The sequence below is a fragment of the Corvus kubaryi genome, unplaced genomic scaffold (genome assembly GCF_017639235.1).
Source record: "Corvus kubaryi isolate FWS band 111438036 unplaced genomic scaffold, C.kubaryi_AGA036_p1.0 split3-37173, whole genome shotgun sequence".
NCBI classification, from domain to species: Eukaryota; Metazoa; Chordata; class Aves; order Passeriformes; family Corvidae; genus Corvus; species Corvus kubaryi.
This window is the reverse complement of record NW_024582085.1, coordinates 292,959-307,108: the sequence shown is the minus strand read 5'-3', so window position 1 is coordinate 307,108 and position 14,150 is coordinate 292,959. Positions and strand designations below refer to the sequence as shown.

Here is a 14,150-nt window from a genome sequence, read left to right as displayed (position 1 = left end):
AGACAAAGATGAGACAGACAGGAGTCCTAAATGTATGCAAAGGAAAGAAAAGGAGGTGACAGAGATAGATTATGGATAGACTATATTGGGAAAGGAGGATGGCTGGTCTAAACTGGAAGTAGAGATGGGGACCGCTGAGGAGCCTGTGAGAGTGGTGGAATGTGCCTCTTCAGTAACACACCGTGGCACAGTGCTGCAATCTGCCTGCACTTCCTCTTGGAGGCACAGGACCAACTGTGGGCCTGGGGAAGAGGAAAGGGAAACCATTCTGGAGGAACTGCCTTTGGTGTTGATGGTAGCAACCACCTCTGTACAGCTGTTTGGATAAAAAACTCCTTAAAAACCCCCAGTAGGTGTTCTCAACAATACTGTAAGGCAGGCAAGACTGCTGCTGCCATACTGAAAAGCCCAGTTCCATTTTAGGCCAGAACATGGCCCAGTACAGTTCTGGTGGGCTGAGTTCATACCCAGTAGAGCTTTAGGAACACTGCCCTGAGGTTTGGCCGAGGGATGAGGAGTCTGCTCGGTGGGACACCCACGGCAGCAGTGCTGTCCCAGCGCAGGGCCAGCAGGACCTCTCTGGGTGCTGAATTAGCAGCCAGGCACAGCTATTTGTTTCAAAGGTTGATTTTTCTGCTTCTCAGCCTGATCAGATCTTATTCAGAGCATAGCAGAAAAAATTTTCACCTTGTTACAGCTTTCCTGAGTAATGTCTTCAAAAGAGTTTTCACAAAAAGTAGACAACTATTTTCAGAGAAATTAGCTTTTTTCACAAATCTTTCCACCAAAACAACCCAGTACAAATCTAAGCAGTTCTCCCCTCAGTATTAAGAAGTAAATAACATTAAAATGTAACTTTGTCAGTTTGTAGAGGTCTTTAGGCATTTTAAAAAAAATCCTCTACCCTTTTTTCTGCTTTGATCCAACATTAATGAACTGGCCAAGAAGTGACACCTAGTTTGCTCACCAAGATTAGCCTGTTAACATCTTCTTACTAAAGCTTCCCCCATATCCTCTTGCAAAGACATGAAAGCTGCCATGAGACCATGCATTTGGTAGCTCAGTGCAGCACATGTATCAAAAGGAGTTACAATAAAATTCGGCTGATTTCCCACAGGAGCCATCCAGTCACAAATAAATGCAAACAGATTTTGATTAGCTAGACAGATGCTTGCTCCTTCCCCAAATGAATTTTAGAATTAACATTTCTTTAAGCAAATTCCAATGCCATTAAACGAGAATACAACAAGGCAGATCTCAGGAGTCCTTAATGAGGGGAGATTTCCAACGAAGTCGAGAGGAATTGAAGTGAAAGGAGTTCAACACTGAATTAAAAATCAAAGGCAGATCTTGTAATTTGGTTTTTACCAAAATGAGTCCACAACACACTTGTAGGAGCACGATGCTGCAGGAGACAGGGACAATAAATGTTGCAGCTAAGATTTAAAAATGTAGTTAACGCCTTTCACCGTGCAGGTTTTGTGTGCACAGGCTGAGGCTGAAAAGCAGGACATGAACAGTCTGCATGAGGACCTGGACCCCAGCAATGGTGTGAGCTGGTGAACGGACCCACACAGCTTCAGCGGGATCCTGCAGTGATGGATCTGTTTGTAGGATCCACTTTGGATTTTGTTTGCAAATTTTGTTTGGATTTTTCTTTCCCTCCTAGTTTGTGCCTGTGTAACTGATGGCAAGGCTCATGCACTCATCCTCCCACAGAGATGCCTGAGTGTTGGACTTACGGCACGGAGAGGTTGGGGCAGAGTGTCCAAGCACTGAACGGAACCTGTGTGAGCTGTACTTCTATGGTTTCCGCTCCTGTGCAACTTGGTTTTAAAACCATTATTATCTGAAAGAGATTCAAACCTTTTCCAGGAATTCTAGTATTACTTATTAAAAAATATTACTATTATCATTGTGCTGGTAACATCATATGTGGCCCATTCTAAAACATGTTTTTTATTCCAGATGAGGTTGAAAGGTAGGAAGCTGCCATGATAAAAGCACTGAAAATTAAGAGATCTTCAATCTATTCTGTGCTTGATTTGAAGGTCCCAATACCAACAGGAGTAGCTTGTGCTACAGTTTCTGTATCTAGAATGAGCTGTACATATCTTTTTATCATCTTGGGGACAGAAAGGAAAGAAGGAGAAATGAGAGACAATTTAGTAGTTTTAGGAGGAAGGCCTTTGGATAGAAGATGATGGAGTACAATTGCCTCACCTATTGCACTGCCTCATTATTGAGACAATGTTACAATGTCAGAAAATTTGTTGCAGCCTTCCCAAAATGTGCAGGATAGGATTTGCAGTCCTGGGAAACCTCCAATAAGGGAAAAAGCTATGCTTACCTTGACTAAAATCAGTTATTATTACATTTGTTGCTGCTATCTTCCAAGTGAAGCCCAACACTAACAGCTATCCAGTGTCCACCAGGGAGGAATGCACATCAATATACAAAACTACCTAATAAATTAATCTTTGAAACAAGCAAAAAAACCCTCCCCATGCTCTCTGATCTTCTAAATGTCAGTAGAAACAACCCAACCCTCTGGAGGGAACCTCATTTCTCAGATCCAGAGAGTTTTTTGGCAATAACAAAAGTACACTGTTTCCACAAATGCAACGGCTTCATCTCTCAGATGCATCCAGTCATCACCTGGAATATTTCTGCTGTAGGGGGTCATATACCAGAAGCAACCCAGTAAGAAAATGAGGTGAACACTGCAATATTTTGAATCTTTAACATGAAAATACCACAATACAGTCTATATTTTTTTCATTGCTGCTCTTTTGTTTTTCAGCTCAAAATTCAAGTGGCAGAAATCAGCATGAATCAGATCAACACAGCAGGGACTGAAAAAACCCAAAACAGTAGCAAAGACGGAAATAATCTAAATCACTGCACATGTATTTTGCTCATGAATGAGACAACATCTTGCAGAGGAAGAGAAAGGAAGCTGAGACTGCCCAGTCACCTCTGATGTGCCTACAAACTGCACACCTAAACCTGGGCCGGTTGTTTTCTTCTGATGTAGAGTAAAATCCCAGAGTAAATTTAGGGTTCAGTTGCACTGACAAATGCAGCACCTCTGGGCTGGCCCTTAGTGTCCCAAGGCATATCTGTCATTGTGCCAAATCCAGTCATGCTCCACACGAGAGATTAACAGCATGCTGTGAGAGATGGATTGAAGGAAAACATAATGAAACCCTAAGGAAATCACAAAAATCCTGTCCTGGGTGTGAACCTGGAAGAAGTCGGCTATGCCTGCTTGGGGTTCATACTTTCAAAGGGCATAGGAAATAGGAAAAAAAACCCAAAACCAGACAGTTCGTATCAGAACTATTATTAAAAGCATAACAAGTATTTCCAAACCTTCTGTGGCCTTCAACCTGAAGAACTCAGTACTTTGCAGACAATACACAAATAACACCTCCAGCCTTCAGCTGAAGGCTCACACTGCACAAGGTGATGTGGGTTAAGTGAGTTTTGGGCACAATTATGAGCAAACCTTTGCTAGCTTACAAAAGATCTTCTAAGGCTCTCAAAAAACACTCAAATGCACCATTTTTCATCTATTCCTATGAAAAAAAGCCCAGTTTTTAGATCCTCTCCAGCTCCATGCACTCTTCTATAAATGCTGGTAGCCCTTCAGGAGCACTTGTTCCTTTTCTGGCATTAGTCTAGGATCTTTCCATGCAGTAAGAAAAGGGAAGGAGTCCTTCACTTACCTGGTAAAGCTTGCATTTTTCCATGTACTGTGACGTCGAGGAGCTTGCACGGCCAACGGAGCCCCAGAGTTCTTACAAGGGGAGCCAAAATAGTCCAGTTCAAAAGCAGGTCTGATTTCCTGAAGCAAGCACAAGCCCTTCCTTCCGAGATCCAGTGTCAAGAGTGAGCGGGATGAGGATGGGACTCCAAGCACAGCTAGCCAAGGTGAGTTCCTGTTTTATGGAGGCTAATGAGCAGGGAGGAGCTTCCCGCCAGGGCTGTCCCCTTGTGAGCCTTTGATGTCCAAAGGGACAAAGAGAGGAAGGATCTGCAGCAATGGCTGGGGCTAGGGGAAGAAAATCAAAGAGAATTAACATGGCTTTGACATACAGGAAACCCTACAGGGGAAATGCACCTTGATTTACTGCTAACGAACTTTTAAACAAATAGAGACAAGACTGGAAACATCAGTTGAGGACTTAGCTACAAAATAAAAACAAATCCCTTAAACAGCAAGCAGGGAGAATTTCTCTTTGGCTATTCCATGGGCTTATGATAATTCTCATCTTCAGCACACAGAATCATTTTACTCTTGATTTCTGGTATCAGAATCAGGACAGCATGGAGCTTGTTCCTTCCCAAATGGGTGATTAACAGTCTGTGTGAAGTTTGCTCTCACAACCAGAATGCTGCAGCAACACATCCCTTCACCCACAGATGTCTTCTCCAACAACATAAACACATTTGATGGTGTAACGTCACTCATCTGCCCAATTTCTGCATTCCCAGCCTTTAACTGCACTTCTTTTCCAGGAGGATCAGGCACTGAGGTTATGCCTTTCTCAAGGCGCTGGTCTTACCCAAGGAAGGCTGAGCAGAAATCGAAGGGCTTGAGCATTTTCCCTTAATTAGTTTATTCTGCAAGTGTGACCATTAGCTTTTGTGCTTATAAGTGCTTACAAGTGCTAAGAGACAGCAATCAAGGCTCAAGCTCCAGGGCACAGCACAGGCACCTCCAAGAGGCAGGGGGTTCTGTGCATTCACACACAGAAATGGCTGTACTAACATTTACAGGGCCAAGACAGTCAAAAAGTGGAGGTCAAAAGCAGGGTATCAGTCTGAATGGGCCATTGCTGGGTCCTGCACAGCAAATTTAGGAGCTCTGTTAATTTCAAAGAACTTGCTGTAAGGCTGCATTTCTTTCACTGTCTAGATTTATTCCAAATAAAAAAAAAAGTCTTCTCTATTTTGTCAGTGATGTTACCTGGGACATCTAATCTTCAGTCTGATGTACAAAACAAACTTTGAATTTATTTAGTGAGTTTCTACACCCAAACAACATTCCTTCAGTTCTGTTTTTACTGCCTTTGGAGCAGGCAATGCAAGGGCATGCAAAGAGGACAAAGGAGCTTAATCAGAGCAGGGACCGACTCTCTTCCAGTGGTATATTGGATTTTAGGCATCCCAGTGCTAGCCAGGGAGAGAAAAGCCAATGCTCAGCGTGGCAAGGAAGAATGTTTTAAAGAAAAGGGTTGGAGAATTTGGGAAGTCCTGAGGAGGGCTTTATAGCAAGAGATGGTCCACTGGCTCCTGGCACCTCTGAAGGACCACATCCAGCCTTGCTGGCATCTCTTTTAAACCACTGGTTAATACAGAAGACTACAGGCTTTTCTCCCTCAGGTAACTTGGAGACATCCAGAGCTGTGGAGTCTCAGTACCACTGAGGAGAGGACGACCATGTGGTGGAGAAATGTCAACCTGTAGCTCAAATGGCAATTGTTTATTAAATATGTGGAGAAATAAATCAGAAGGGGAAAGGTCAGCTGAAACAGTATCAAGGTCAGATCTCTGCTTGCACTTGCACAGCCACTACCAGACCCAAACAAAATGGGATTCAGAAATGCTTTCCTGCTCTGCTACAGAAGGAAAGCTAGCATCGCATCTCCTCCCCCCTCCATGTCCTGCTTTTCTAATGCTAGTATTTTAATTGTAGAAAGCGGAAAAAGACAACCATAATCAGAATCTGAAAAGGAAAAATAGAACAAAAATTGGGTCAGATTCAAGCTAGCAGCAAGATGAATCAACATCCCACACAGTCAGAAACCGCACAACAGCAGTAGCAGCACTGGGAATTTCAGACTTCACCTGACAGGAGCGTGGGATGTGTATCATGACTTACTGCTTCTTCCACAAAGGCTATGAGATGGTCTCCTGCTGCCACTTCATTTGCACACTGCGTATCAGCATGTCTGGGGAACACACATTTGCTACCAGTACTCAAAATCCTTTTGGCTTCTCCCAGCTGATTGATGGGGAAGGTGGAGCCATTAATTACCCATGACTAGTTAACAACCAGCTTTCTCCCAGCCATTCTAGTTGCACTGGAAAGGTTTTAAAAGTGAAAAAGAAGTGATTTTGTTACTATTGCTGGAAAGTGTGGCTAATAGGAGCAATCCCCAGGAAATTCATCCCTAGCAAAGGGGGAATTTAGCACATTACCCTCATCTGTCCATCCATGGAGAGCCCTCAGGCAGTTTGATGGGAAGTCAGAGGTGAATGTGCTGGTGTCTAACAATTCACTGGCAAATTGGAGGCTGAGGGTGTGGAAAGGGATGGGAGAGAGAGTGGATCTGACACGTGTAAGTCAGTGACATACACGGCTCTGCTCTGAGCCCATTTACAGCAGCAGGTATAAATCCTGCTGAGCCCAGCTCTAACAGAAGGCTCTGCCCTATGCCGAAGGGACGAGGTAGGGCAGGAGGAAGGGGATGTGTGATGACAAAAGCAGAGGCCAAGAGCTTTTGCTTTGCATCTCTTTGGGAACCCGATCAGAAAGAAACATTCCCCTCTGGGTTTTGTAGTAAGGCAAATGTTTTCTGGCATTTCTCCCACCTTAAGTGAAGGTTTAACCCTTACTGCTCAACAGGACCCTGTAGAGAGCTGGTTTGCACACAAGCCTCCGAGCTCTCCAACACAGTGTTATCTTGCCATCTCTGGCTGCTGCCTGGGGCTCCCAGACAGCTGGAGAACAGATAAGGTGTCAAGCTTTGGCTAATGGGGTCGGAGTCTGCAATCGGCTGTGCCCAAGGCACTGCCACCTCTGTCCAGGCAGAGTTCCTAGGGAAGCATTCTGCCCGGAGAGCAAGCCCCAGTCAGGGGCATAAAGTTACTGCCTGGGAGACAGCTGAAATGTGAAAGTCATCTGTCAAAAGAACCAGCCTTGGATTATTGCTCGTGGGTGCAGTAGCCAGTATCCAACCCTCAGGTTTCCGAACTCTGTGAGAAAGTGTTACCATACCAGCTTTAATAAAGTGGGCTTAAGTGATGCTGCCTTGTCTGCCTGGATCTGCACAAGCAGGAAAGAACAACATAGAGCAGTACACACTGCATCTAAGAGATACTCCCCTCTGAAACGTGAGGAAAGCCTTCCTGCCATTTGAATGTGACTCATTTAGCCGATTCCCACCTGGCACAAGGAGGCCACAGTCCCAGAGGATCTTGGCAACTCTTTGTGAAGGATCCTCTGCCATCTGCACGGGATGAGTACTGAAAAGTGAAAGGACAGCATGTCATCAACAGGGCCCAAAATAAAACAGAGAGCTCTACACCAATACCTACTTACTTTCATACTTCAATAAAAACATGAAGTGGCCTCAGATTCTCCAGGATCCACAAACCAGCTCCTTAAATCCAGGCTCAGTTCACTGTGAAGCAAATGCAGCCTGATTTATGCACACAGGGCCATGGGGAAAAGCCGAGTTTTTCCAGAGAAGCTGCCTGATGAAACTCTTGCTTCTGCAGCTGTGCCAGCATGTGACTCCTTGTCCTTGTTAGTGCCCGACACCTCACCCAGAAAATAGGAAATACAAGTGCAGGGTCTGCCAGGACAGAGCTGCTGAGCTCTGGCAGCACAGGCACAGCCTGAACTTGGGCAGCTTTCTGAGCAAGTCTCTGTGGGCGGCTACAGGAATGGTAAAAGCCTGCAAAGTGTTTTGAGAGCCTCTGAAGAAGTGGTACATATCTCCTATCATGCTGCAGCACAAGAAACAGCTCCTACCCAGCTCCTTACAGCAGCTCACATAACACAGCATTTTCTTCTGATGGAGGGAAATGGCACCTTTCCCCCTCCTTTTTATGGTTTTGATTGATTTTTTCCTGGGAAAAGCTAGCTGGTGTCTTCAGGTATATTACAAGTGTCATGCAGACCTTCCTACCCTGGGACCAATGCAAGGGACCCCACAGAAGGCATCTGCCAGCTCTCTGTAGGGCTGAAAACCCCATACTGAGCCCCAAATTGTATCACCCCCAAATTTTCCCTGTGCTCTCAAAAGTGCAAAAATGACATTTGGCAAACCAAAACAACTGGTTGGAGAGGGCCTGTTGGTAACATCTCAATGCTAATTCACCACAGGGTCCCTGGACAGAGGTGCAGTGAGCTGTGGGGACGGCTCACAGGCTGCAGGTCAGCTGTGACAGGATCTGTTCTGGAAGGGAACGTGGGAAAGCAGCTCACATAGACAAAAAGTTGTACCTTATAAGCTTAACACAAGACTTTTCCTCTTGCAGGTTTGTGGATTGAGGTATCTGGCCGCAAAGGTGAAGAGGCCACTCCTCTGTCTGTCTCCCTCCCTCATATCCGCCCTCCCCAGCCCTCTGCAGTGAGCCCCAGCAGTTCGTTAGCATGGACACAAGAAGGGAAATACTTAGCGGCCACTTAACACGGCAGGCTGAGTTTGGCCTCAAAGCTACAGTCCAGAGTCAAATGCAAAATATGTCTGTCCAGAGCCCTTTCAAGTTCTCACAGACTCCTGATGTTGGGCGCACTGTTTTCCTGTCCATCCATTGTGTTTCCCAGACACAGCTCAGCATTCTGTCCCGCTCAAATCCACAAAAAATACCTACTGAAAGGACTGGCAGCAAGCAGCAAGGAGAGCTCTGCAGACAGCACAGCAAAGGGCCCCCGAGCAGCACGGTGCAAGCACTGCCTTTCCAGCCCTGCATCGGGAAGGCTCTTTCCTCCCACACCTGGGACACAGCAGCCCTGCCTGAACTCACTGCTCTCCACCGGCAGCCACAAAGGAGCAGCCTGAGAAAACAGGCAGCAAACAACTCTGGCCTAACATCCATCTATAAATACTTCTGTATTTGTACACATGTGCACACACTCATATGCAAAGAGAAACATCGTGCAGAGCTTAAAAACGGCAGCAGTTTACTTAACCATGAATTGAGACCAGACAAAAGCCCTGAGCAGAATGGATTCTGCTGAGCAGAAGCCCAGCCGGCAATACTGCAGCAATCTCTGTTAAAAAGCTGACGTTTCCAGAAAAAAAACCCAGCAGCTCAGACCCAGAAGGTTTTATCTAAACTTTATGGACTTTCAAGATTGCTGATACACTGTCATGGTATCTTGGTTTCCACAAAAGATTACTTTTGTTGGTGATCAGGCATTTGTAAAGCCATGAAACCAACAGGTAAAAAGCCAGACTTCAATCGTGCAAGTCGGGGTGCAAGTCACTTTGTTTGGCAAAGACAGATCTCTTCTGCCATCAGGAAGTTTCCATAAGCTGTTCATCACAGTAAGGTTCTAATCAAACCAGGAAATCAATAAACAGTATAATTCCTTATCAGAGGAACTACCTTCAAAGAGCAAATTAAAATTGATAAGACTTAAAGTGTTTGGAATTTAAAAATAAAAACTGCTGTGAGCTCTACAGAGCTGTGTAGAGCTCTGCTCCTCCAACATCACTATTGACTCTAAAGAACTTTCTGAGGAAGTTAATTATCATTCCCAGAAATCATGACAAGAGAACAATTAAACCATATGCAGTAGATTTTGATTCAGAGCACTTACAATAAATCATGTTTCATTTTAATAAGATTTTATTACTGTGTATTTATTTTCCTTTTATAGTACCATTTATAATTTATTTTAAAAAGAACTATTAAAAATTATATAGCCATAGGATACATACAACTGCACATACATCTCCCAGCATGAAGGGAACTGAACACACAGGATGTCTAAATGACCTGTAGAGTCTGAGCTGTGCTTTATAGGATCTCCCAAAAATAAAAACGAACACCAAGACAGAATCATGCAGTACATCCTCCAAGATGATATTTGAAAACTGGTATAGAGCACTATGATGGGACATACATCATCTGCAGCAAAGTCTGAAGTCAGTAACAAAGAGCTGGAAATATATATGGGTTTTAAGCAGAAAGCCCTTGGATAAACTCTGAGCTGTACTTTTTCTCACCCAGCTTGTTCATCACCTCGCAGCAACATATTTGGGTCCATAATAACAATATTCAGGTAAGAATCCTTCAACTCCACTGATAATAGAAAATAACGCCTGTCAGATTTCATGGGTTCCTCAAGTCAGCACTGGGATGAGGCTGCCATAAGTGTACGTGAACTGGCAGAATCAAACACAGCTGCCACTTCTCCTTGCACTCCCTAATCTCACCAGAGTTCTTTCCTTCATTCTTCCCATACACTGAAATTTCTCGTACTCTTTGTTGCACTCATGGGCCGGGGTACAGACTGTGGGCAGATCACAGCCCAGGGCTCCCTCCCCCTCCCCAGCAGATTGTGAAGTGTTTATGACCTGGCTCTTATGGCTCTAGAGGTGCTGAATGGCCTTTTCCCCCCTCCGAGTCTCAGCTCCTGATGGGCAGCTACAGACCAACTTTTAGCCGGTTTGGTCCGTAGTTGTGGATTTTATTGCCCAGTTTGTCTCTTCAGCTCACATTTGTAAGCTCCAGAGTAGATTTTTCCCTGGGTAACACTCTGCAGCTCAAAGAACTCTTCTTGTTTTTATTACATCCTTAGTGATTAAAGGGATATTTAAACCTCACAATGTTCCCTGCTGTGAATATAAAAGCCTAGCATCATTTCGGATAGATGTGCTTAGAAAAATAAATTAAAAATTAGCCCTACTATATTGAACAAATGCTTCTAAGTGGTTAAGAACATCAGACACCTGAATAATTTAAATATATTGGATGCAATTCCTTGAGAAACCAAGGGATGACACATGGCTTTGTCCTGTCAGAGCAGTTATATAGGAAGGAGGACAGCAGAGGTGTGCAATGAGTGCATTATACTGAAAATACTGGATTTTATCTACTTAGGCATAAATGACTTAGATTTCTTCTCCTCTCTAACCTTGCAAACACCAATACACATAATAGATGCCACTCTTAAAAACACTTTGCTTTTGTGAGTCAAAACTGTTTTTAAATGACTGCCACTTCACAGCCTGACCTATGCCTGCCAATCAAATGCAGATACAAACAATGCAATGTAAATTCAACAAAAGTATTTATAAATTCTGCTCAGAAAAGTGCTGGGGAGTGTGCAGGAGGAAATCAAAGTCACATTTGGGAGTAAGCATTCCTGTGAGCACAGATCAGATGGTTATCAATAATGAGGTCACTGGTTTTGCCATCCTCTAATACTGCAGTTACTGGTTTAAGTTCCTGCAGGGAGCTACTGCTGGGTTCAGATTCGGTGAGTTGAGCCTGCCTGAGATGGAGGTTTGGACTCACTACCAAGGGGCTTCATTTTCAAATAACTCCTGACAGTGCAGAGAGAACCTACTAGTCTTAGAGGGCTTGTGCTCTACAGGATGGGAGTGGGCAAGTTACAACAGCAGCTTGGGAGGGCTGGTTTAGATTATCAGAAACCTGAAACAAAAATTTGAAATCTAAGTACATACATGGTCCCCCAGTACATCTTTCTGACTTTTTTGTCTCGTATTTCCTCTCCAAGATGGAACTATTCCTTCTCCTCCCTTTGCATCATACTGTGAAGAAGCTGTCCAAGGGAGGAATTGCTGAATTCTGGAATTCTTCACCCCAATTCCAGATTTTCCCTTAAGAGAAGATCACTTAAACTTCTGTTTTGAACAGTGATGTTCAGCCCTATCCACCTATAAAAACATGATAATATTAAGGAGGTTCCATTACAGAGGTAATTTATAGGGTTTTCTGCACTATGTGTGATGATTTCATTTCCTTGTTGAAAATATAACCACAAATAGATACGTATGTGAAAATACCATGTAGTTGAGCAGGAAACTGGCAAGGCTTCTTTCTGTGAGCCTGCTGTAAAAGAAACTGGCAAAACCACATGTAATTCTTATCACCTCATTATCAAAGCTACTGGGGAACTGCAGGGAGACTGGATGGGGTGAACACCAGAAAAGATTAGAAGAGTTGGTTAAGGAAAGCTTCCCTGATTGATGGCCCTGTTCATGAAGAAGAAATGAACATGTCTGCAGGGTGTAAACATACAGATGACAGAGGAATTAATATTCTACAAAGGGATATAATTACCTTCATCAGTTGGGATGAAAATGAGAGAGAAGCAATTTGACTATCCAGGAAAAACTGCGGCTGTGCAGTGGCAGCCTATGCACAGAGGAACAGACACAGTCCTTCCTGTATTATGCTTTTAATGGCTTTTTGCACACATCAGTGGCATTACACAGAACAATCCTGCCTTCGTGTGAGCAGTAAAGAAGGCTCTGAGGTATCTGCTCCTCTCTTATTCCTATGATTCCTCAAGTGAGCACTAAATGAATTCTGGGACCACATGGAAGAATGGATGTTACACTGGCATATGAACAGGCTGTTTCCCAGGAGGATGGAACCTGGGCTCACTGACACACTGTGGGTTACAGCACCACACATACAACACAGAAAATCCTGTATTTCTACACATCATAATTCACAAAAGACCAGCTATTGACTCACAGGAGAGGTGTGACTGCAATCTAAATATCACTGTCCTTGGGAGAGCATTCCTCTTTCCCACTCCAAGGATTAGGTCAGAGTGAGGGGAAAGGTGACAAGTTATTGAGCCACTGGGTTACATTTCCCAGGAAGTGCCTTTGGGTGACAGTGGAGATATACTAAAGCTGTAACAGCAGCCATTGTGTTAGAGCTGACAAAAGATTGATCCATGGACAAGAGAAGCATTTTCTCTGCAATTCTGAAGCACAAAGTTTATGAGCTATTCTCTGGGCTTTCAGAGGGCTTCAAACGGCCCTCAAGGGAGAGAAAAGAACACCACCATGCCCACTCTGTTCAATCAACTTCTACACAGTGTTCATGGTTCACCAAGTCATTTTCTGTGTTCTAACAAGCTCCTGCCACAGGCAACTCCTCCCTTTTTCCATCACAACTTCAGAAACAGAACATTCCCTGTGCTGAGAAGTCCTTTCCTTTGAGGAAAGCAGCCTAGGGGTGTTTTTGCAACAAACTGGGATGGACAATACCTTCCTCTCTTCTGTTTCACCCCCAAGGTTCTCAGAAGTGCCAGATTCAGCTTTGCAAACTCAAGTCCTTTTTACCAGAACTGATATAACTCTGGTCAAGGCAGTGGGTATTTCTCATGGATTCTGGAGAGGAATATGTCCATCTTGTTCAGTAAGGTCAACCTTGAGATTGACTTTGCACCCTTCAATACCTGGGTTATGGTCTCTGATTAGTAGAAATGCAGCAAACCCATCAACTCATTGTTTAAAGATGGCTTTAGCCTTGAAGAGAAGTAAAACTCCCGTAACAACAGTTATACAGGAGCAGAACTTGTCAGGTTCTGCTTTAGCACTTACTGCCTGAATTTTTTCTTGCCTGAAGACAAATTAAAATATTTTTGCAGAAATACAGGTCTTTTTCCATTTGCACCAGGATCAGAACAGTCATAATAAAGGAAATCATCACTGTTACCTGCATGTCCCACTGACCACCTTTGGCTTCTGCAGTGCAGCCATCTTCAACGATTTTGTGACCCAAGGAGTTCCAAACTGCTTCTGTGCCACATCCTCATTAGTTAGTTCTGCATTGCATTAGGTGAGACAGTACCAACAAATCTGCAGTGGGATTATCACCATTAAAAGGTTTGCTGACAAGCCTGGCCTTACCACTTGTTTGCCATTCCCAAAGTTAAAACCAAGGCCTGCATCTTACTAACATTTTTCTCAGCAACATAACAAGGGTATTCAAGCCTCAGTCTGTTTCTGTCTGCAGAGATAAAAATTATGTTAATGGATGAAGATAGTGTGGGAGACAGTTATTCTTGAGCAAACTCTGCCCAAGCTGAAGAATCCTGGGTTTCCTGACAGCAGTTCTGCCCCAGTTTTTCCAGCAGGTTGGATTCAGAAATGGAATTAGAGCCATAAGAGAGCTGTCATTTAAACGCATTTACCAATCAGAGGGCATCTTAAATAAATCTCAATGCACTTATGTTCTCATTCCACGTTTAGCCAAACAATATAAGAGATTTTCTTCAGCAAATAAACCAGAATTCAGCAAAAATAAAAGCAGCAGAATCAAGCCTCCCTACTCTAACATCATTCTCCAGGAGGCAAAATGCTAAATCTACACCAGTGTTTTGGCAGTGAGGAAATATTCTCAAAACAACAGTA

General features: G+C 43.8%; 1 protein-coding gene across 1 annotated transcript in view; it reads right to left on the bottom strand.

Moving 5' to 3' along the window:
• The window catches only part of LOC121658369 (T-box-containing protein TBX6L), a 30,745-nt gene that overhangs the window by 8,429 nt on the left and 8,166 nt on the right, over positions 1-14,150 (bottom strand). Inside the window, exons 3-4 of the mRNA XM_042015241.1 lie at positions 13,453-13,595; positions 3,732-4,057 (exon numbers count right to left, since the gene is read on the bottom strand). Coding sequence (XP_041871175.1) covers positions 3,732-3,747 — 16 coding nt within the window. The 5' untranslated portion in view covers positions 3,748-4,057; positions 13,453-13,595. The remainder of the gene's footprint in view (positions 1-3,731; positions 4,058-13,452; positions 13,596-14,150) is intronic.